The sequence below is a fragment of the Pseudorasbora parva genome, chromosome 18, assembly GCF_024679245.1.
Source record: "Pseudorasbora parva isolate DD20220531a chromosome 18, ASM2467924v1, whole genome shotgun sequence".
NCBI lineage: Eukaryota > Metazoa > Chordata > Actinopteri > Cypriniformes > Gobionidae > Pseudorasbora > Pseudorasbora parva.
In genome coordinates this window covers 5,742,583-5,767,053 of record NC_090189.1, presented here as the reverse complement: position 1 = coordinate 5,767,053, position 24,471 = coordinate 5,742,583, and the positions used below count along the sequence as shown (strand labels likewise).

At 37.7% G+C, this 24,471-nt stretch overlaps 2 protein-coding genes across 3 annotated transcripts; both read right to left on the bottom strand.

Annotated features, from left to right (window-relative positions):
- Positions 1–1,026: 1,026 nt before the first annotated feature.
- On the bottom strand, positions 1,027–4,217 carry hnrnpabb (heterogeneous nuclear ribonucleoprotein A/Bb). Of its 2 annotated transcripts, none has more exons than XM_067423754.1 (9): positions 4,118–4,217; positions 3,521–3,691; positions 2,625–2,793; positions 2,392–2,550; positions 2,160–2,315; positions 1,883–1,976; positions 1,639–1,803; positions 1,481–1,563; positions 1,027–1,360 (listed from the first exon to the last, which is right to left on the bottom strand). In XM_067423754.1, exons 2-8 carry the CDS (start codon positions 3,670–3,672, stop codon positions 1,496–1,498), a joined length of 963 nt encoding a protein of 320 aa, XP_067279855.1. In that variant the 5' UTR covers positions 3,673–3,691; positions 4,118–4,217; the 3' UTR covers positions 1,027–1,360; positions 1,481–1,495. The 2 variants fall into 2 exon arrangements, with proteins under 2 accessions (XP_067279855.1, XP_067279856.1); XM_067423755.1 differs by having other exon boundaries at positions 2,184–2,315.
- A 1,510-nt stretch (positions 4,218–5,727) lies between these two features.
- Positions 5,728–23,306, bottom strand: LOC137046501 (small ribosomal subunit protein RACK1-like). The gene is made up of 8 exons (XM_067423759.1): positions 23,096–23,306; positions 22,241–22,412; positions 21,232–21,379; positions 19,869–19,964; positions 13,969–14,079; positions 13,251–13,391; positions 12,058–12,168; positions 5,728–5,862 (listed from the first exon to the last, which is right to left on the bottom strand). Exons 1-8 carry the CDS (start codon positions 23,202–23,204, stop codon positions 5,797–5,799), a joined length of 954 nt encoding a protein of 317 aa, XP_067279860.1. The 5' UTR covers positions 23,205–23,306; the 3' UTR covers positions 5,728–5,796.
- Between the last annotated feature and the right edge of the window lie 1,165 nt (positions 23,307–24,471).

Genomic DNA, 24,471 nt, shown 5'->3' with positions numbered 1-24,471 from the left:
GGAACCTACAGAGAACATCATAATTTGGTTACCATACAGTGTGTTTACTATGTAACGACAAGTTAGTAGTCTGGTTTAAACTCGTTTTTTTTCTCCAGATAGGATACCAGATAGTCATTTTAGGTAATTAAGAAAACATTTTAAACAAGTAGTTTATGCATATAGTTTAGCTCTAATTATTCTAATCGATGCAAAATTATAACTTTGTCCATCACTCTAAAAATGGTCAAGTGGTTTGCACTGTGGGCTAAAATACAAGTTTGGCAACATAATGCAGATTTAGCTAATATAGTAGGCTAGGGAACTATTCTATTCATACAATTAGCATTGTATACAATGCAGTAATTATAAGGCTGGTATGGAAGCACAAGTCCAAATCTGACTGAGAATCAAATCAGGGATAGAAAACCAGAAGAAGTTTCCTTTAAGACTTTTGCTTTATCCATCTTAACCTGAATGTGCAGGGCTTTTGATATGGGCCATCTCATTATTTTAGCCACATAAAAGTTATGCTGCAAATTGGTGGTATTTGTTACACCATGTTATATAACCACAATCAAACATTGGTTTGGCACGCTTTTCTCAGCAACATCCCTATTGCAGTCTGAATCAGTATTGCAGTCACAAGAAACCTGTTTGAAAATTAAGTTGATAGTTTAACAGCAAGTTGCCATGCATGCAAAATATTAACATTAAGTAAAAAAAAAAAAATTAAGTGTTTAATTGTCAGAGTAAGTCATTAAAACATTAACGTTATCCAGTAAACAAGAACACTTCCAAAAACTTACAAGTCATTTATTTCTACCAAAAACACTATAGGAGAATCCTAAATGACAAACTTAAGCAATATAACTGAGAAGGCAAGTCAAACAGTTTAAAATCAAAGCTAACAAAAAGTGGAAACTTCCAGTCACTATTAGATATTACCCAAAAACGCTGACATTCACTAGACTCTGGTTTTTAAAAGACTCTCTCCTATGCAATGCAACAACAGGATAAGCATAGTAAGCATCTGGAAACATTGAGAAAAATTTACTCAAAATTGTTTTATTTCAAAAGCTCTGGCAGCTCCCGAACCTCATGTGGCAAATCCAGTAGACATGTAAAATACAACCATACAATACATTATTCAAAAAAGGTACCAAAAAGTACAGTAAAAATAACACTTCCATCTCTGGAAATGTGGACAAAAGGAAAATAAAATTAAAATAAAAATGTGGAAGTGTGACATTGCTTCCCCTATTCATCGGTTCTGTACAAATGGGTCATGATCTTGTCCGGTAAAAGGAAAGAGTCCGCATGTGTGTGAACTGTTGTCGGCTTCACTGTCAGACTCCTGGTTTTTGGGAATACGTCAGTCCTGTGGAGACAGAGTAATAACATACAGGTTAGAAAAGACAAATGCAAAGCAGCTCAAGTAGAAGCCAGGTAGAATACCTGCTCAAATTGAACATTTAACCGAATCAAATGCATTCACTACCTGTTCTGTATGTGATCAGTATGGCTTGTAGCTACTCTGGTGACCACGTCTCGGTGTCTTTCCGTAGCTCGCACTGCCCTGGCCTGAGGAAAACAAGAGTGAGTGAACACGGAAGGGACACCAGGACAATCAAAAGTGTTTGGATGATGCAAACTTACTGTAGTCATAACCACCACCATATCCATAGTATGGAGAGGAATAGTCATAGTTTCCATAGCCGCCGTAACCACCATATCCCTGCTGGCCACCGTAGCCATAGCCTTGGTTCCCATAGCCCTGGTTCCAGTAGCTGTTATATCCCTGGTTCCAGTTCTGGCTTTGGCCTGAGGAAACGACATTGCCAGCTCAGATTGGTTTTGATAATGCTGCTGTTACTTCAGCTCATAAAAGCACGCCTCTTACCCCCACGACCCCTGCCGCGACCTCCGAAGCCTCCACGGGCGCCGTACTGCTGCTGCTGATAGATTTCCTTGGGCTGGGCAATCTTAATCTCACACTGAAATCCAAGGCACAAAACAGATGAGCACAAAGCCAGACTTTAACAGGCTGAATAAAATGTTTAAGCACCAATTAAAAGCCATAGTGATCAAGCATCTGTGCACACCCACAAATCAATTTATTTTACCCACCATAACTATGCATCTATTGCAAAAGTATGAGAGAATAAAAATATACATACAAGGTCTTCCTCTCCATTCGTTACCTTGCTTCCACTAACGTTATGGTATTTCTTCTCAACTATCTTTTTGACAGCAGATTCTTCCTTGAAAGTAATGAAAACAAAGCCCCTCCTTTTGTTTGTCTTTGGATCCGTTGGAAGTTCAATATTTTCCATCTACAAGCATAATCAAATAAGCATTAAATAAAGAAAAATACAATTTGGTTTTTTTTTATGCTCAGTGAAAACTCACCTCTCCAAAGGCCCCAAAGTATTCACGGATCTTCTCTTCTGCAGTTTCAGGGTTAAGGCCACCGACAAATATTTTCTTGACCGGCTCTTTTTTCATGGCCATGGCTTTCTTGGGATCGATCTGTCGGCCATCTAGTCTGTGTTCCTTTTGCTGTAGCACCTTTTAAAAGAGAAAGATGTTGCAAACACCTCCAACCAATAAGCATTTGCAACAGTTAAGTGAAAGCATCATACCTTCTCCACGCTTTCAGCTTCTTTGAACAAGATGAAGCCAAACCCTCGTGACCGGCCGGTGTTTGAATCCATCTTTATGGTGCAGTCTGTCACCTCCCCGAACTTTGAGAAGTAATCCTTAAGATCTTTCTTACTGGTGTCCCAGCTGAGTCCTCCAACAAACATTTTACTGCATAAAGAGAAATCGTCTGATGAGTTGAATGTGTATTAAACCAGACAAAAAAGGCAAACTCATAGCATTGTACCATTAAATCAGCAGTCAGGCTCAGGATGTAACCAACATTCCAGATGGAAAACTACATTACCCATGATTCCAAAGAGAAACATCAATTTACGGACTATATGCAGATTAATCCCCCCCCCCCCCCCCAAAAAAAGTCTCCTATGCAAATTTTCAAATCCATTTTAGTAAGACTGAATTTACATTTCTCTTGTATCTCGTTAATTCATTTCATGACTTGCAACTTAAAAACAGAGTTTAAAAGTGAAAATCCCATTGGGATAAGAACTTCAGGAACCAAGGTGCTTAAAGTGGGCGGGGAATAATGCACTCGATAATTCCGATTCTAAAGTCTGATTGGACAAGCCAGTGTCTCCAGGCAACCATATACACTTTGACCAAAGTGTATGCAGATGAAGGGGGTTAGGGTTAAATATAAGAAATAAGCCACGTGATTTTAGCGCGGTAAAGTAGTTAGTAAGATATAACGACAGCTGCCACCCGCCAGCGTGTGATTCACACCAAACAACCCTCACCAACAATGAGCACAATACATGACAGAAAACCACCCCACCCCCCTCTATTAACAAAAGACACATGGCGCCAAAGACAGACGACTTTAAACAAGAGATCTAAATTAAGCACAAAATTATCATTACGCTTTCTATAGTCTTACCCGGCATCTTCCTCGCCCTTGCTGGCGTCGATCTGTCCTCCATCTCCGTTCTCGTCCTCCGCCGCGGCCTCCTCCGCGAGCTCCGCTCCGTTCAAACTCTCCTCGTTCCCGTTCTCGGAGGTTTCCATGAACTGTTGCTCTGCGTCGGCCATTTTAGTTGCTTTTGATCACCTTTGGATTAGAAACGATTAAAGTTTAGCTCGCACTGTGAAATAAGAGGAACAGTGCTAGAATAATAAAGTAGCAACACGGTTAACGTTACGCCGTTAGATTCAGTGCACAAGAGCCCGATTTCAGGTCTTAGCTTGTTAAATTCACACGCAAACAAGTGAAAAAAGGCGCGAAAACGTGTTAGAACCGTATTAAATCTCACAAGTCTTATGAAAACAAACAAACAAAAGATTCATTGAGGCCGATTATGGACAGCTAAAGCAGCATGCAAAGCTAAACTAGCTACACGATCGCATATAATCGTTTTTAAGCACACCAAGTGTATAAAACACGCTTATTCGTCTAATATATCACCTTACATGTACTCTCATAAATCATAGTTTAGCGCAACACGAGAATCAGGCGAAATTAAATTAACCGGCTTACTGTAAAATATTGGCGCTGAAAAAGCCGCTTTCCAAGATGGACACTCGCGTACTGTACCAACTCGTGGCCACTTTTATACCACCGGATGAACCCGTTGGAATAAAACAAGCTGTGATTGGATTACTGGGGGTGACCAAGCAATGATAGAGTTCTTTGATTGGCCAGTGGCGGTAAGAGCCCCGCCCCATTATGGTTTCCTCCTGCGCAGTTCTTTTCTCTGCTGCTCAGACGCTTTAGCACGAGATGTTCCAGAGCGCGTGCACCATAAAACACGACTGCGAGAGCGTTGTGCAATCAAACATAAAGAATACAAGCGTGTGTAAAACTATATAATATATTAGTAATGTTTTTATACACTTATTAACCTTCCCAATCGATTTAAATCATTTCTCCCCCATTGTCGATGAACTGCGCTCAAAAAGAGGAATTTCACAACAAATTATGTTCACTTTAGATTTTTTTTCATGACTCTGAAACTATTTTCATAAACCTTTATGTCTGAGAAACTCGCAGTTTAAAATTCCCAGCTTTTTCTTGACTATGGGAACTCGTTTCCATATAAGAGTTAAAAAGACTTTTTGTTTTTAAGTTTTATTTTGTTGTGCCACTGCTTTATATCATTAAGTTTGTCACCACTAATACGCCATTATAACACCACCCAGAACTTTCGTATTCAATCTCTCTACTTATGTGTATTTTACAATGAAAATAATGCACAATTTGCTTTTGATTATAAATAATTTTTCTAATACAATGGCCTGGTTTCACAGACAGGGCTTATACTGAGCCAGGATTACACCTTTGTACAAATAGCTTTTATTAACATGCCTTAGAAAAAAAACATTATTGTTGTACATCTTGAGACAAAACAACAGCACTGACAGATTAAGATATTTCAGTGCAAGTTGCTTTGAATTAAAACAGCTTAAATACACATTTTAGTCTGGGGCTAGTCCGTGAAACCAGGGTAATGTGTTTTAACCCTTTTAATGGCTCAGCACTCACTACTTAACTTCAGACATTTCAAATGGCCTTAAGGGCATATTGACATTTTCCACAGACACATCCTTTACATGATAAACACAGAACTAAGGGGTGGGCCCATAAAGACTATGTAAATCTGTCATGTTAATATTATGGATTATCAATATATATTTGTGGGGGCACCCCTCAGCGAGGGGCCCGTTCCACTATTTACCCGTCCAACGCCTCTGTATAAATGCATCTCTTTTACAAGTTTCCCAGAGGGTTGAGTAGCATTGAGTATTAGGAAATATGGGCTTTAAAAACTTTAAACTGATGTTTCTTCCCAGGTGAAAATGAAAAAAGAGGATGAAAGAGGTCTTATTTTTTCAAGTTTAAGCGTGACATGGTGATTCTATAAATCTTAATTTGTCAAAGCTTTGCTCATTAATACATAAAGATACATAGATGCTAAAGTATTCACAGAATCAAGCCTTTCCTCTTTTACAATCCTAAACTGATGCATAAAGAGCACTCGATATGGCATTAAATCTCAATAAATATTGTGCTTTTTTTTTTTTTTTTTACAACTAAGAGATCAGCTCAAGTGCACTGATTTGGAGAGAAAAAGAGAAAAACAACAAGGACCCTTTCATCATTCTTTTATTTTATTAAATTTTTCCACGTGTTGCATTCCGTTCTTGGAATCTACATCTTTATCGGGTTCCGACGGTCACCTGCCAAACTCTGATCAGGTTGTCTGTGTATCCAGCAAAGAGAGTCTAAGGGGGAAAAATAGTCAAAATTAATACATTTTTGTTTTTCCATTGATTTTTATTGAAGATTATCCACTGCACTCATACACGAGATCCACCATCCAAACTGATGCTGATTATCTGCATTATCTGACCTCGTCACACATCACACACACACAATAAAGGGCCTTTCACACAGAGTGCAATTAAACGACAGTTAAATGGCGCAAATGTACATTGCGATGACTCTCTTCAACCGAAACAATAGATCCCTATTGAGCCGTTCACACGGGCCGCAACCAACTGCTGCATTATAAAGGAAGATTTTTTCCCCCCCAGACAAGTGTGTGAATTTCCCCCACCGTGGAACAAGCCGTCCAATTAGATTTGAGCTCATCCGAGGCGCTGCTTTTGCACAAGTGAGAGTGGTGGCGCTGTTTTAAAAACACTATTAAAAATCAAAGAAAAGCATTCCAGAGAGAAGAGAATTAACCCTTAAAGACCGAGACAGCCGCCCGCGGCTAAAAATAACTATCGCTCTAAAATGTTTAATAACTTTTAAACCGCAAATCCAACTGCATGCTGTACTGCACCATAAAGAGGAGAATCTCCGCTTTCCATAGGTATAACATGTTTCGCGATTGATCATTCAGAGGCTCCGTAGTCAGCATCGATGCGTCATCAAAATATGCAGCATTGACTAAAAATAACTATTGTTCTAAAATGTTTAATAACTTTTTAACCGCTAATCCAATCTGTATGCTGTAAACTGCACCATAAAGATGAGAATCTCCGCTTTCCATAGGTATATTATGTCTCACGATTGATCATTCAGAGGCTCCGTAGTCAGCGTGGATGCGTCATCAAAATATGCAGCAATGATTTGTCCAGGAAACACACGTGGGTTGTTCCCCTGAGCCAAACAGAAATAATTTTTTTTTTATTAGTCCCATCCCCTGTGTCCAGATTCATTGAAACTTTCATCAACTCAACCAATAAACACAGTGTTTGGTCTTTTGAACCACGAATCACGTTTCTCTGAAAAATGAACGTGGGTGTGAATTTGCATGCATCATGCAACCAAACAGAAATAAACGCGTGCAAAGCGCTCTCTCAGAGCACAGCCAGTATATTTCTCTATTTGTATGTAGTTTGTGTTTTACACAATTTTCACTATTATATTTTCCTCAATTTGTGTTTAAGAAGATTATGTGCAGAGAAGTTGAAATGTCCGTTTATGAATATAGCCGCCCACATGTAAAAGTAGCCTCAGTATATTTTATTTCACGGTTTGTTGTCACAACTTGATGTATTGTTTGCGTTTGTTTTTCATGCTCAAATTATAATATATTTCTCTGAAGAAAAATGTTTGTTTCAGTGTTGTTATAATATAACAATCTTTCTATTTACTTTATTACTTGAACTTTTTAGGACACATTATCAGTAAATAAAATACACCTGTTTTCACTCAAAAACCTAGAAACGCCTAGAATAATGTTATAATAAATGGCTATAACTTGCAGAGGGATTGTTACATGTAGACAAAATTTAATCTGGAAGTGTAAAACAACCAAGTCTAACTTTCTAAAGGAAAAAAATCCAAACTTCAAGAAGTTCTGTTCGAGTTCACAGTAAAAACATCACATTTTTGCTGCCATTTTTCTTGAAATTATATTAATTTAATCCATTCTCAGAATAAATAAATGTAAAATTGGGACATCAAATGAGCTAGATGGAAACTTCAGGTTCTCCTGTTTAAAATGATATATAGCACTTGATACTAACTGCTAGAATGGGGGAGAAAAACAAAGAAAAGTAGAGGCACATCAGGCGCCTCAAAAATGTTCTAGGTCTTTAAGGGTTAATGTGTTCATTTAATCATTGGTTTCTGAGACAGATTTATTGTTTATGTTCTTCATACACAATTGTCCACTGAATTATGCGATCTGACGCCTGTTTCACACACACTCCGTCTGCAATGTGCGTTACGGTGTGTACGCGATGCGGGTGCTTTCACATATGCCGTGTTTGCAGTGCGCAACTGATCATTGGTTGTATACCACAACACACAACAGTTATTTTTTATTTCAAATCCATAATTTTTTTGCTACTAAACATGGCTTGTCAGCATTACAATATACTCTTTCATAGGCAAAACGTTTAAACATAAAACTTTATTTTTATAACTGTATTTCCTTTCATTTTTAAATCTTTTAACAAGAAATCCTGTAGGTTATAAAGAACTTTTTTTCCACCTCGAAGAAAAGATGAGTGCCCTCCATTATTTCTCTTTGTTTACCTAAATGCCGTTTTCCTTGCTTTACCTGAAGCAAAAAAAAGCCATGTGTTGACTTTGAAACAGAGTAGACTTTACATTATATGCATCTGTGGTGAAATTACTAGATTTTCACATTAATACATGTTTATTTTAATGCGAACAATGCTCTGTCACTTTAACTCAGCGCGTGCAGCACATCAAAAAATAGAATCGGTGCAGAAACGCTGCTCCTAGAACGGATCTGCGAAAGCTTTTAACAGTTAACATGGGTACGGAAAAAAAAACGCACCGCAAATGGAGTATGTGAAACGGGCGTTAAGAGCTTGAAACGTCACACAGGGCGTTGTTTTCTTCCGTGCATGTCTGTTATGAGTCAAAGGGCTCATTGGCTCTAGAGCTGTCAGTCATATTGTGTGATCATAACTCCTGCCCTTATGAATGACTTAGTGTTGATTTCCTCGTTCAGCACGCTATCGCACAAAATAACAGAGGGAAAAGTTTCTACAGATGAACCATGAAGCCAAATAAATATATGATGACGATTAGGGCTGGACAAAAAAAATAAAATAAAGATTTTCAAAATCGGATCTTTTTTCCGCCAACATTGAACGTAAGATTATTGGAAATCTACGGTGGCCGAGACAGCTCAACACGCAGCAAATAAAGAAAACATCTTCATCTGTTTGACAACACGCGCGCTGCAAATGTTCACAACGCACGCAAATACAAAAACTGACCTGATCGGTTTTTTGTTTTGTTTACTTTTATATCATGATGGTATAATTGCCTAGTCGTTTGAATATTGTTGGCCAAAATATATTGTTACACTGTATAAAAAAAGACCATGCGATCATACGTTCAGGGTGTTTAAATAAACAAAACAAAAAAACTCACCTTTCAGGTCAGTGACAACAACACTGGCGACAGGCGAGTAAACAATAAGCAGGTCCCAGTAGGGGTTCATCACTCAAAGGAGTCCCCTTAAAACATTTCCGTTGTGGTCTGTGTTATTTGCAGCGCGTTTTTGTATTTGCGTGCGTTGTGAACATTTGCAGCGCGCGTGTTGTCAAACTGATGAAGCTGTTTTCTTTATTTGCTGGTGCTTTCTTCATTTGCTGCGTGTTGAGCTGTCTCGGCCACCGTAGAAATCTAATACCTAGTCTTCTCCACTAGATGTCACCCCGTGATCTTGCAAAGGAGCAAGAGGCACACACCATTTATCCATTCAGTGTTTAAATGGCAGCTTCCGGTGCATTGTTGCCTTTTTTAATGCTGAAGTGAAATGCTGTAGTGATACTAAAAATCTGCGGAACCATTTGATGTGACAACACACACACAGCCACAAAAATATATCACATACACGCAAATGCTTGCCTTGCATTAGGATTAAACTTGAGCAGTCATTTAACCCTTTAGGCGCCAGAGGTTTTTTCCTAAAACGTTCGATTTTGACATCTTAATTTCAAAAGGCTATATCTTAAAAGTGATAAAAGATAGAAACTTTCTGTAAATTAGAGAAATATTAAGGAGGACCATAAGTTTATGTAGAGATTACATTTTCCCATCTAATTAGCATATGACGTCATAACGTGGGGGCAATCTTGGATGAAAAGCCAAATGTTTAAATAATAAATGCAGCACTTCTTTCCCCCCAAAATGTCCCTCACCTTATGTGTGCTATATTGCACAATACTGATTGTTTAGGTAAATAGTAAATAGTAAACAAACTGTAAATCATTACTAATAAATGGTAGAAACAAACCGAATGCATGTAGCGGTTTGCCTTTTGCTGTAGAGATTTTCCATTTACTACATACAGTAAGCACTCTGATTCCATATATAGGGCACATATATATTATATATTATATATTATGCATAATAGCCCCCTGCCCCGTGTCACAGCGCGTCTACTCGCGTCCAGATCTGCCTCACGCGCCGCAGAGTCTGCACAGCGTCTGGACCACTGTTATTGTCATTTTGACTCCCCACCCTGCCTCCACGTTGCCCTCGAACTTGCTTATGAATACTTCGGCCTCTTCTAATATACCCAGTGGCGTTAGATAAAGTCTCCCCCACAATACTGTCGCCGCGATCGCGGAGATGCGCGCGGTGAGAAGACGCGCGCTTCATGGTGAGCGCAGCAAAAATCTCCCGCGGCCGCCGCGTTCTCAACACTAACACACCTGCTAACTTCGCGATGAACACTGGGACCCCGGGAAACATTGTTCCCACCACTGACATTGGGCAAAGGACCATCTACATTGGGCAAATGATTCATCATTTGTGCTTAGTGTAACGTTAGGTTTAGTTTCACTTTCAGAATCACCGTCATCTTATATTTACCTTCAGAATCAGGGTCCGCGAATAGAAGACCCAACACTTCATTGTGGGTAAGCTTTATTGATGCCATTAGAAAATAATTATAGTAATAAAAATCTAATGCAAATACTCGCTGACGTTGACAATGCTCTGAAAAAACAGCTCACTCGCATGTCAGCTCCGCTTTTGTTTACACTGATTCAATGCGCTCTTCCTCGTATATTTTGTATAGAATCATGATGTTTGTATGAGTCAGGGATGAAGTACGACATGTCTACCATCTAGTGGAGGGGAGGTTGAATGAAATGTGACACCCTATTTGACAAAATCGGCCGTTTTATTCAGTGACGCATCTTGTCGAGTAAACTCGACCGTGGCGCCAAGAGGGTTAAGCACGTACGTTAGCCATTATAGACATATTCAAATTAGTCCATATACAGCACAGGATCAATAATTCAAATCCTATTAGCTTATATTATAAACAGATTTCCTCAAAAAAAATTAATCCACAGTCAACTTAGGTCAGCACGTTAAGGTATTGTCCGTTAACACGGCAACGTGTCCAGGAATTAATCATAGACTATAAAAAAAAAAATAAACGCGTTTCTCGTGTTTGAAAAGTAAATGCACACATGACAAGCGCAAGAAAAGCTTGTCGTGTACTGAAAATTGCGGAAAAAAATAATTTAATATCCATTGTTTTAGAATAAATTGATCAAAACATCCATAAAATACTTCAGATAATTTTTTTTAGAGTTGCATCAAAATTGTATTTAACAATTGTATGGATTTGAAATATAAGGTTCTGTTTTAATGTGCCCACGTGTACCTAAAATAAGAAGTTTAATATACAGGTTTGTGGCTCTTCATTTCTTTTTAATTACCCACATATGTTCACTGTTCTTTTTTTATAAATACCTATAGTTTTTGTATTAAATCTATATTAATTTGAGGGCTTGTGAATCGAAATCGAATCGATTTGAGGGCTTGTGAAACGAAATCGAATCGATTTGAGGGCTTGTGAATCGAAATCGAATTGGAACATCTAAATCGACACCCAGCCCTAATGACGATATATGTTCTATATGTATTTTTCATGCGACTGGGTTTTTTATAACAATGAAGAATGAGAAATGTTTACATGAGAAATGCTAAACAGGTGTAACGTTCAGTTTATTATAAAATACTACAAATGGGCGTCTGCACAATAGTTAATCACTTTAGATCACAGTCGGAAGCTATTACCATGTTGTGCAGCGGACGAGGTTAAAGCCACACTGCAGCTATCTTTCCTGTAGCTCAACCAGTAGAGTGAAGCGCTAGCAACGATTCCCAGGGAAAGCAAGAACTGACAATAATGTAAAACTGTGTACAGTGAATGCAATGTAAGTCGCTTTGGATAAAAGTGTCTGCCAAATGCATACATTTAAATGTAAAGCCGAATGGGAAAACCTAAGAGGAAAAATGCACGTTTGGTCAGTGCTACCTATCGTGCAGCGTGAATTAGCTGGAGGAGATCAATTGGTTCACATTCAGCGTGAAAGCTCTGTTGGTCGCGATTTGCTTCACTTTATTGTGTTGCAGTGTGAAAGGGCCTTTACTCCGGCCTGCGGGAAAGCTCTTACCTGTCCATCAGCAGACCAGGCCAGACACGTGCACTGGGGCGGCTCAGCCTTGCTGTTAGTGGTGATGACTTCCTGTCTAAGCTCATCAACAATGATCTTTCCCTCCAGATCCTGTGGGGAGAGAGAAGTAATGTGAGAAGAGTGACTAGGGTGCAAATGAACACCAACTGAAACCATCCGAAAGCCAAATATTATTCTTCATATTCATTCAAGTAGATTCAAAATGTTTACTTCCAAGTAAAACGAATTCAAAATTATTATTTTTTAACCAAATAAAAGTTAGCATGACGTGCATGTGCATGATATTTAATCATTTTAATTAAAATAAAAGCATTTTAATATAAGATTAATAATAATTAGATAAAGATTAATGATAAAAAGATTAATCATATTTTTATTAAAGATTAATAATAATAATAATAAAATAATAATAATATTTTAATAATAATAATAATTGTAAAAAATAAAGTAAAAAACCCTCTTTATTTTGTAAAATATCAATAAGTTCATCGATCAGTTAATTATTGTGATTTATATCGAATCGTGACAAGCTATTCAACACATCATTCAATGTAAATTGTGATAATCGTATTTAATAAATCGCAATTACAATTTCAAGGGAATACTCGACAATTATGATTAATAATCGTGCAGCCCTACAACACACACATTCTTAAATATTTTTTTTGAAATGGATTTTGAACCTAATAAACTAAATTAATTAAATGTGCCAAATTTATTCAATTTTTGTCCATTTTAAATATAACGTATCGTAATTACTTTCAACGTTGATTAAATCGAAATCACCAGCCAAAATCAACACTTAAGTCCTTCATTTTTTACAATGGACAATTCACAAAATTGAATTTAGTGCCATACTAATGCCATCGTTGTCAATTTTAAAATAAACACACTGCAATGATTTTCATTGCTGAATTGTTGATGAAATCATCAGTCTAAATATACAAGTTGAACAAGTTGAGTTGCCAAATGAATGATGCCACAATAATGCAAATATAAAAGTGAGTTTTTGGCAAAGTTAAAAAACCACATGCACACTTGAAACAGAGTTATGATATATTAGGACAAATAAATGAAACTACAATAAAATAGAGCATGACCAAACTGACACCAGCCTGCAAAGAACATGTTTTGGTGTGAAAACAAGTCATAAATCACACAGCTCATCATACCCAGATCTTGATGCTCGGCCCAGTGGCGGCACACAGCCAGTATCTGTTGGGACTGAAGCAGAGAGCATTGATCACGTCACCGCCGTCCAGCGTGTAAAGATGCTTGCCTTCGTTCAGATCCCAAAGCATGGCCTGTCCATCCTGAAGACAGACACAGGGAAGGTCAATGCTCCATATCATTTATAAAGTCATCCAGCATAACGAGGGAACAGAACTGCATTACTTAATGCATAAAAGTGAACATCAATCATTAGCCTTAAAGGTTAAGTTTAAATGGTAGTTGGCAGAGCGGTGTCTTTTATCCCCATAACTGAAGATGATCCTCCCGTTTAACAAAGCAGCTATAAAGTTTCAAAAACAAAGACCCAATTTATACTATAATAAATTAATAGAAAAATAATTGGATAATATTTAGTTTTGTTATATTACACTAAATTTTTTATTCCTTTAAATATATTTACTTCAATCCATTTATTTAAAGCTTTTTTTATATATATATATAAAAATACAATAAAGAGAGAAAATATTTGGTTTCTGTTACGCTAGATTATTATGCATTTTATTAACTAAAATATTTTTTCATCATTTATGTATTTGTCAATTTTGACACCGTTGTTCTCTAAAGTCCCTTACTGGCTGAAAAGCCCTTGTCTAGGCGATCAGATAAAGTTCAACAGGTCCTTGCATTCAGATTTGGATCATGAAGAGAGAAACTGACCTTTCCTCCAGACGCACAGAGCGAGCCATCAGGGGACACGGTGACTGTGTTCAGGAATCCGGTGTGTCCGATGTGGTTGGTCTTCAGCTTGCAGTTGGCCAGATTCCACACCTGAAAGAAATGAGTGAAAGATTTGACACACTTATATGAAGCCCCTTTCGGACTCGCTCGCAAAGAACTCAAAGAGTCGCAAACGAATGCAAAGTTTCTCTCTGGGAACGCAGTCTTTCGATTTCTCCAATCATTTAGATTCATCATGATTTTAAATGAAGTTAAATCACTCAACAAAAAAATATGGATCTCAGAATCATAGTGTCACTGCTGGAGAGGGTTCAAATACGCAAAAGATGCTGGAAAACTGAAGAGTTTGAGGATTTTCCTAAAGAACATTGGTCAGTTTAACTGCTCAGGACAAACAAGATACTCATGAACAACCATCACAAAACACGCACACACACACCCGTGTATCATCAGGGAATGACACATAGTATTGAGAATCGATGGTTCAAAAAAGCATTTTAATAAATTCAGCTTTTTTGTCTTATGGATTATTCAGTGAGGAAAATAAGTATTTAAACACCCTGCTATTTTGCAAGTTCTCCCTCTTAGAAATCATGGAGGGGTCTGAAATTGTCATCGTAGGTGAATGTCCACTGTGAGAGACATAATAAAAAAAAACAAGAATTCATTGTATGATTTTTTAACTATTTATTTGTATGATACAGCTGGTAATAAGTATTTGAACACCTGAGAAAATCAATGTTAATATTTGGTTCAGTAGCCTTTGTTTGCAATTACAGAGGTCAAACGTTTCCTGTAGTTTTTCACCAGGTTTGCACACACTGCAGGAGGGATTATGACCCATTCCTCCACACAGATCTTCTCTAGATCAGTCAGGTTTCTGGCCTGTCGCTGAGAAACACGGCGTTTGAGCTCCCTCCAAAGATTCTCTATTGGGTTTAGGTCTGGAGACTGGCTAGGCCACGCCAGAACCCTGATATGCTTCTTACAGAGCCACTCCTTGGTTATCTTGGCTGTGTGCTTCGGGTCATTGTCATGTTGGAAGACCCAGCCTCGACCCATCTTCAATGCTCTAACTGAGGGAAGGAGGTTGTTCCCCAAATTCTCGCAATACATGGCCCCGGTCGTCCTCTCCTTAATACAGTGCAGTCGCCCTGTCCCATGTGCAGATAAACACCCCCAAAGCATGATGCTACCACCCTAGAGCCCTGCACGGGCCTCAAATCTAGGCCCTAGCCCGGCCCTGGCCCAAGACGCTGAGGCCCTAGCCCGGCCCGTGTCCGACAGCTTATCAAAATTCTCGGCCCGAGTCCGACTGGAGCCCATGTTTTTTTTTTTACATTGTTGCAGCCATTAAAATAGTTCAGTTTTGTTTTTAATGTCAAAGTAGTTATATTTTGTTTCGTTTCTTTATTAAGTTAATTTAGAAAAATGTTTAGATCATTTTTTTGTTTGTTAAATAAAGTTTTAATTTTTTTAAGTGACGACCAATGTTTAATCGATTTAGTCTCTCAAATCAACTCTTGATTTGTCTTGCCTGTAATAAAAGCCACAGATCTAAAACACTTCAAGCATCACAATGTTAGTTAATTTCGCCAACTATTACCACCAGTAGCCTAAAAGGCATTTTTGACGAGCTGAGGCAGGCTGATTCTGCTCGCGGCTCTCGCAAACGGAGCTAAACAATCAAAAAACAAATAAAACAAAACAAAACATGCAGGTTGTCTTATAGCCTACCTTACACCTACGCAAAAAAAATATAAATCCGATCTTCAATTCCCGGGGTATATGCTCATTTAACGGAGTTTACAGCAACGAAAGCAAAAGATTCAAGATGCATTTTATTCAGCAGCTTATTTCAAATTCAAAGACCACAATAAAAGAGAGTGACCTAAGCGCACTGGTAAGATCATTTAGTCTCATTCATTTTTATTGAAGATGATTGGGTTTTTGAGCATCTAAGACTTATTTTAAGTTTCACTTACGGCCATTTGCGTTGGCTTGCTTTACTCATTTGCGGCGATGCATGTTGCAGCACCATCATATCTATCTGACTACAACATATAGCCCATATCACGCTCTCACACGTTTATTTTTTAACCGTTTGCCAGGAGTAAAATTTATACATGTGGTTTAAATAACCAGATAGGCTACATTTACATTTGTCCGGTTTCGTCTGAAATGCTTTCATTTCGCAATCAGATAAATACCTGGTCAGAGAAAACAAATGAAGGAACCAGTTGTAAAAAGGCCATAACGCCGGGGACACACTGCAAGCGTATCGTGAGCGTCTTGGCTGCGTGGCGTGTCCGTTTTTATTTCGGCTCCCATGTTAACCGGTTAGAGCTTGCATAGCCTACGACCTGCGTCACAAGCGCGGTCCGAGCTGTGCGGAAAACGCGTGCATGCTTCAAATAGAAGAGACACCTATTTTTCACGCGTCACGCGAGCGTGTTGGAAGCGTTTCCAGGCAAAATATAATAGGAAAAGATGTTTATATGCCGTTTTGACACGAATACATATTAATAAAAAATGACATTTTCATGTTTGAAAGTCTGTAGGTTAACATAAATGCAGATATAGGCCTAATTGTAATAATAAAAAACAACATAGGCTATTTATCGATTTTGAAACATTAAACCTGTCAATACAGAACGAAATTTTCCGTAGCCTATTTTGCCGTCAATACCATAGATATGTATGGCCAATAGGCTACTGCCGACGTAGTCTTTGCTGTATTAATAGGCAATATATTTGTATTTAACATGAAGTAGGGCTTCCCTGTACATTAATAGCAGCAGCAGCGCTGCAATCTTACTGATTATATGAGGTGGACAGGTGTCTTTATGCAGCGAACGACCTCAAACAGGAGCATCTAATTTAGGATAATAAATGGAGTGGAGGTGGACATTTTAAAGGCAGACTAACAGGTCTTTGAGGGTCAGAATTCTAGCTGATAGACAGGTGTTCAAATACTTATTTGCAGCTCTATCATACAAATAAATAGTTTAAAAAAAATTATATATTGTGATTTCTGGATTTTTTTTAAAGATTACGTCTCTCACAGTGGACATGCACCTACGATGACAATTTCAGACCCCTGGGAGAACTTGCAAAATAGCAGGGTGTTCAAATACTTATTTTCAAATATGTATATATTTTTTTATTTACATAAAATTAGAGATGAACTGTCCCTTTAAGGACAAGTGTTCACAATCACTGCTGCTAAGACCTGCTCCCATCTCATATAGAAACACTTTTCACTTTAGACATTGTTCATATATATTAACCTTGTGTGTATTTGACAGTATTAGTGCAGTAAGACTACTTAGTCCAGTAATCACGCGTGTTTGACAGGCATGTAAAATGTGAATTAAATGTTTAACCGGCAATATGGCAATATTATATAATATGGCAATTGTATGTGCTAAATTGGTTTAGTTTTCAGATATTTATGTATACAATTTCAGTAATAAAGCGTAATTTTTCTGAAAAAGGAAACAAATTAGTTGTTAATTTTTAAATACCCATCTTATTTTCTGTTGTATTGTATTGCTCTTTAATAAAGAAAAAGTATTTATCTGATTACTCAATTAATCAATGGAATAATCGGTAGAATATCTGATTACTGAAATAATCGATAGCTGCAGGCCTAATAAGTTTTGAAGTAGATGTGGTTTGCAACTGATGAAGTCAGTAGTGAATGTGAAGAGCTGATCCTGCAGCCACACTCTTAAAAAGCAAGTAGAAAGGTCAGAGATCATACACTGGTGCTGATACCCTATATAATGTTACATCCAACACAAGGATTTTCCAGTCTCATAAACTGATGAGTGTCGCATGAAGTACATGAACACAACAGGGTTGCACATTATGCACAAATGAACATTATTGTAAGTCATTCTGCTATTGAAACTGCTAAATGAAAACCTGCCAATGATTTTCTGTAAAGCTGCTTTGAAATAGGGCTGGGCGATAAAACGATAACGATAATTATCACGATATAATTTTCCTCGATAAAACGATAACAACAGGTCGATAAATTCTCGATATAATGCTTACGCGCTATGCGTAATGCTGCGCATGCGTATTGCAGACCGGGCGTCTGCGTGCTGCACGTGGTAATGTTTACAGTCTGTGGCTGACAGGCTTGGAGGATAAGTGGAGCGATAAAAATGAGCAATAGTGAAGAAAATGCAGCGCTCACGGCCAGCTCGGAGGACACAGATATCGTTGACAAGTTAGTTCGCTCAACTTCAGTGGTTTGGAGATATTTTAGCGATCCCATCCGACATAAAACAGAGCGACGTGCGTGGACTGCTTATCATAGGTTCACGTTCACCACGCGGAATTTAATTATTAAATTATCGTGTTTCTTCAAAGTCCTTCCATATAACATGCAGCCCAACACAGCGGTGAATCTACATTAACTACATTCACACACCGGCTTATTACCTTGTTAGCTGTAGTGGGTGACTTATGTACAACAGGCTAACGTTACCAAACTATAATCACTAAAACATCGGACTTGTACATCGCTATCATAATTGTTTGTCTTTGGTGATGTATTAATGACTCCGCATCGCCTGTATCAAAAGAGAAATAATGTCATCTGGTGTTTAGAATTAATAAAATAGACTAGACAGCCCTTACTGGAGATCCACAAATACTGAACTTTTCTCTCTCCCGACCAGCCCACTGTCGGTGAGGTGTGTGTGTGTGTGAGTGTGTGTGTGTGTGTCGGTGAGATGCACGGTGGACCAATCCACTGTGAGGCAAGAGAAGGGGCCTCAAAATGTTTCTTAAAACGCTTTTTTTGACCATTTGCGTTTTTAGTGTTTTACTTACACAATTAAATATATATGATGCAATATTGAGCGTTTTTTTTTCTATTTAAGCTGCGAAAATCGTTCACAGCAGAACCGCAACGCGTCTCACAGCAACGTGGGTAAATGAACGATTCAGTGTTTGAATGAATCGTTTGAATGAACGACTCAATGACTCGCTCATTAAGACGGCCACCTGCTGCCACCTACTGGTGGTTTAATTTGATCTTTAAACATACTTTCTAACATGTCTTATTTGTCTATTGAAAAATACAAATCTCAAAACATTATTTAATGCTGTTGTAATTTTTCAGTGTAAATTATTTAATTTGATTGGTAACAGCCCTTATAGTGTTTTATTTTAATTAAATGTATTGATCAAAATTACAAATATAAAATGAAACATGAAGCTTAGCCTATATTTAATAAGATTAAGGGAAAATGCCCTTTATAAAAGGTGAAAATATCACAAATTTCAAATTATGCAGATTTAAATATGTCAAAGCTGAGTGAACACTGGTGAGAATATTGCTTCAGAATAAATTATATTTACAACGCACAAACACAAACACACACACACACTTTTCCAGACAAGCTAATTTTTTACTTGGACAAGCTTGAACGATGTACTTGTTTGAAGGATAAGCACATGAACATGCTTAATGTCAAGCCCTGTATAATGATATATTATTGATATATAGTGTTGAGTAAAAAAATGCTGGCCACAGTTAAGATTTTAATAAATAAATCTACCTCAGTTTAAATAAATTGTTCACTTGTTTGTGAAGTGTTTGTCATGTTTTGACAATAAAGGATAGTTTAAAAACCACAGCTAACTGTTTGTTTTCTACATATTTCACTCAGGAGCAAAAATATGCCTTTAAACTTTAAAGAAATAAACATTTCACATTTATCGTGATATTTATCGATATCGACTGATATGCTAAATTATATCGTGATAATTTTTTTGGGCCATATCGCCCAGCCCTACTTTGAAACAATATGCATTAAGAAAAGCTTTATATAAATTAAACTAAATGAGTTAGTTCTCACCTTGACCATCTTGTCCCAGCCGCAGGAGACGATGATGGGGTTGCTGCTGTTTGGAGAGAAACGGACACAGGAAACCCATTCGGTGTGACTCTCGTCCTGAGGAACAACAAAAACATCAGCTCTGCTAACAGCTTTAAAGGGTTAGTTCACCCAAAAATTAAATTGATGTCATTAATGACTCCCCCTAATGTCGTTCCACAACCGCAAGACTATGACTTTATTCAGCATCGTCTTCTCCTCCACGTTTGTTTTCAAACCTCAAATAAAGATTCAATCGGTCATGAATCAGCGGATTGATTAATGATTCGGATCACCAAACTGTCAAACTGCAGAAATCACGTGACATTGGCGATCCGAATCATTAATCGATTCACTGATTCATGGCCGTTTGAATCTTTATTTGAGGATTGAAAACAAACGCGGAAGAGAAGACAATGCTGAATAAAGTCGTAGTTTTTGTTATTTCTGGACCAAAGTGTATTTTCGACGCTTCAAGAGATTCTGATTAACTAACTGATGTCTCATATGGACTACTGTGATGATGTTTTTATTCCCTTTCTGGACATGGACAGTATAGTGTGCATACACTTAGATACGCTCTCGGACTAAATATAAAATATCTTAAACTGTGATCTGAAGATGAACGGAGGTCTTACGGGTGTGGAACGACATTAGAGTCGTTCTTTGTTTACAAGCAGAGGAAGGGAAGGGGTGTCGTATCTGAGCTGTTGAATTCTACACTGATCGTGATTTTAAAAAAAAAACAACCTTTAAACAAATTTCCTCGCTTCTGGGTCATGTGTCCGAACAGCGGATCAGCGTCATTCTCGCGCATGCGTCATGGTGCGTCGTGAGTTCATGTCCGAGGCATACGGGGAAGACAACAACTTGGTGGATAAAGTCGTTATTTTTATTTATTTTTTGCGCACAAAAACTATTCTCGTCGCTTCGTAAAATTACTGTAGAGCCGCTGTAGTGAGATGGACTTTGTAATGACGTCTTTAGTGCCTTTATGGGTCTTGAGAGTATAAATGTACTGAATGTCAATGGAGGCCTCTCTGAAGCCTTTCTCAGCCATCAGCTTTCAACTAAAATATCTTCATTTGTGTTCTGAAAATGAACGAAGGTGTTACGGGTGTCGAACGACATGAGGATGAGTAATTAATATATTAATCATTTTTGAGTGAACTAACCCTTTAAGAAACTTTTAGTTATAATTAAATTTATTTAAGGACAGACAATTTTATCAGTAAACCACAGTTTAACAAAAAATAAATAAAAAGCAGTTTTGTAAAACTGCTGTAAACTAACCGTAACTTCAAAATCGAGGTAGGTACACTGACAAACCCAAGGTTCATCTCACCTGAATGGTGTACTTGCAGACGCCCAGGGTGTTCCACAGCTTGATGGTCTTGTCCCGGGAGCCGGACACAATCTGACGGTTATCAGCGGAGAATGCCACGCTCAGCACGTCTTTGGTGTGGCCCACAAAGCGACGGGTTGTGGTTCCACTGAAAAAGAACATTTCAAGAGCAAAAGGTCACAAACATGAGGGCTCTTCACACTGCGCTCACACTGAACCCCAGGTAAAGGACCGTTTTACACTTAGAAGCGGGGTTTAGTGTCGCTTTTACCCCGGGTTATGAAACCCTGACCCAGGGTTTAGGACATTAACCCAGTGTTTACGACAGACGTTAACCCAGTGTTTAGGACGTTTACCCAGGGTTTAAGACATTTACCCAGCATTAGGCTGTTAATCTTGGGTGTAAGGACATTAACCCAGCGTTTAGGACGGACATTAACCCAGGGTTTAAGATGTTAACCAAGCATTTAGGACATTAACCCAGGGTTTAGGACGTTAACACAGGGTTTTGGACCAATGTTAACCCCGCGTTTAGGACCAATGACAACCCAGAGTTTAGGATGTTTACCCAGCATTTAGGACGGATGTTAACCCAGGGTTTAGGATGTTAATTTAGCATTAGGACGTTAACCCAGGGATTAGGACGTTAATTTAGCGTTAGGACGTTAACCCAGGGTTCAGGACGTTAATCCAGCGTTAAGAAGTTAACCCAGCGTTAAGATGTTAACCCAGAGTTTAGGATGTTAACCAAGCATTAGGATGTTAACCCAATGTTAGGAAGTTAACCCAGCGTTGGGATGTTAACCCAGGGTTTAGGATATAACCCATTGTCTAGAAATCTATGGTGTGAAACAGCAGCTTATGAATACCCAGGATTAGGTGTTAACCCCGGGATAATTATTAGTATAAAACATTAAGCAATATTGCCCAGGATTCTGTTTTACCCAAGGGTTCAGAATGACCCATGATTAAATAGTTAAGGTCCCTATACAGACACCCTCATACTCACGTGGTGAGGTCCCACAGACGCAGAGTGCTGTCCCACGAGCCGGACAGAGCAAACTGACCATCTGATGAGATGACCACATCGCTCACGAAGTGAGAGTGTCCGCGCAGGGCTCGCTGAGGAATACCGTAGTTGGTCTCATCACGGGTGAGTTTCCACATGATGACGGTCTTATCTAGAGAAACGAGAGCAGATATTACAGCAAGTGCCATCGAGACACTACAAGAAACAACTAGTTAAAAGACAAATGTTTGGCTTTATCCAGTATTTCTGTTGCCTCCAAAATCAAAATGCATCATGCAAGTGAAAGCAACAACTGACTAGTTTAATGGTTAATGCACTTATTTAGGGCAGAACTGATATTTCATGTAAACATTTTTAATTGTACACACAGTAAATTATGCATAACTACAAGCAACTAACTCACACTTAAACTTGTGTATGTTTTTAATTAATATTTCTCAATACTTGAACTTGTGTTTGTGTTAAACTTTAACACCTTGAAACAGTTATTTTCACCCACAATAAAAAAAAATAAAGTACCATTGTGAACCATGTAAATACCATGGTATACACAAAAGCAACACAAGTTTGCTATAAAACAGCATCACTGTAAGTTAGCATAGTACAACCACAGTACTTATTTGTAAGGAAGGCGTTAACTTTGCCGCTTTCAAGTACCATGGCGTTACAAGTAATACCATGTTTTTGGGCATACTTCAGTTTAACTAGCTTTGACTAGTATGGTAAATGAACACTGTAATCATTGAGCACTATGGTAGCACCAAAGGACTTGTTAATCGCTAACGGCAGTCAGACAGCTGTAGTTGAGCGGTATAAACAGATCGCATCTGTCACCTCGGGACGCGGACAGAATCATGTCTGGAAACTGCGGGGTCGTGGCGATCTGGGTCACCCAGCCGTTGTGGCCCTTCAGGGTCCCTCTTACGGTCATCTGCTCGGTCATCTTGGCGCTCGGTACTGGTCGATGGCTGTAGATTGAGTTGGCCGGACTGAAAAGCCGCTTCACTCAAGTTTACAGCACAGGAAAAGGACCGGCTCCACGCCGGAAGTACATATTCACGCCTGAGAGGATGGCGCAGGGCATTGTGGGAGTTGTAGTGCGAATGAAGTAAACTGACGTCCATTTTTTTAAAAGATATAAATTAATATTTCTAAGTAGACATTGATATTCTGAAACACAGTTGTATAAATAAACATATTATTGATGTTATAAGAGGTGGAAGAGATACTCATAAAAGCTTATTGTGGACCAGTGTAATTAGAAATATAAAGCTTGAATTTGTGAAGTATAGCTAGGCTACTGTTTAAATAATACAATTAAAAGAGAATACATTTACATTTTACATGGTATAGGCTATATCTAGCTAAAAGTGTGTTAGAAAGTTTCAATTTACATATTGATTATTTTTTGTGACTTTTGTTCAATAGAAAAATAATCTAGTATCCATCTGTTTTGTAGGCCTACACAAAGGCTACACAAAGATGTTATAGGTATATAGGCTACACAAAGATTTTTAAAAAAATGTCATTAGAAGGAAAACTAATGTTATATTTAAATTTAATTATTGTTATATATATATATATATATATATATATATATATATATATATATATATATATATATATATATATATATATATATATATATATATATATATATATATATTATAAGTAATATCATTTTTTTGTGTGTGGAAACTTTCATATTCACAAGAAGAAATGGTCAAGATCCAAGACAAACTTTATTAATTTTCTTCAGGAGACTAAGGACTATTTCACCAGTTTGGAGAACATTGTTAATAAAAAAAAGTAAGGAAGATTTGTCATATTTTTAATGAATATACAGGTTTTTCTTTATTATGAATGGGTCAATGGTTTATACAAATTGGCATGTTTTGTTTTTGTTAGTTTATTTTGTTTTGGTTTGTTTTTTGTGTATTAATATGTTTATTTCTGTATTATATAATGTATACTACCAAGTTTCTCTGACTAATAGAAATAAATTAAAAAAATAAAGTGGTTAAATTTATTTATTTTATAATATAAATTACTCGCAATTACACCTTAAACAATAATTTGAAGCCCCCTTTTTGTAAAAAATAATAATAACAAACAAATAATAATAAAACATATATTATAATACAACATAAAACACATATTAATAATAAACTAACAAGCTTAGTATATATAGGGCAGGAAAATATACCCGT

Coding starts and splice junctions, on each gene's coding strand:
- hnrnpabb (XM_067423754.1), bottom strand. CDS start 3,672: ATGGCCGACGCAGAGCAACAGTTCATGGAAACCTCCGAGAACGGGAAC. Junction 2,794..3,520: donor AAGGGCGAGGAAGATGCCGG/GTAAGACTATAG, acceptor CTCTTTATGCAG/TAAAATGTTTGTTGGAGGAC. Junction 1,804..1,882: donor TCGCGGCAGGGGTCGTGGGG/GTAAGAGGCGTG, acceptor TCGTTTCCTCAG/GCCAAAGCCAGAACTGGAAC.
- LOC137046501 (XM_067423759.1), bottom strand. CDS start 23,204: ATGACCGAGCAGATGACCGTAAGAGGGACCCTGAAGGGCCACAACGGC. Junction 13,392..13,968: donor TCTGTGCGTCTGGAGGAAAG/GTCAGTTTCTCT, acceptor GTCTGTCTTCAG/GATGGACAGGCCATGCTTTG. Junction 5,863..12,057: donor CCTGGTCTGCTGATGGACAG/GTAAGAGCTTTC, acceptor TTTCCCCCTTAG/ACTCTCTTTGCTGGATACAC.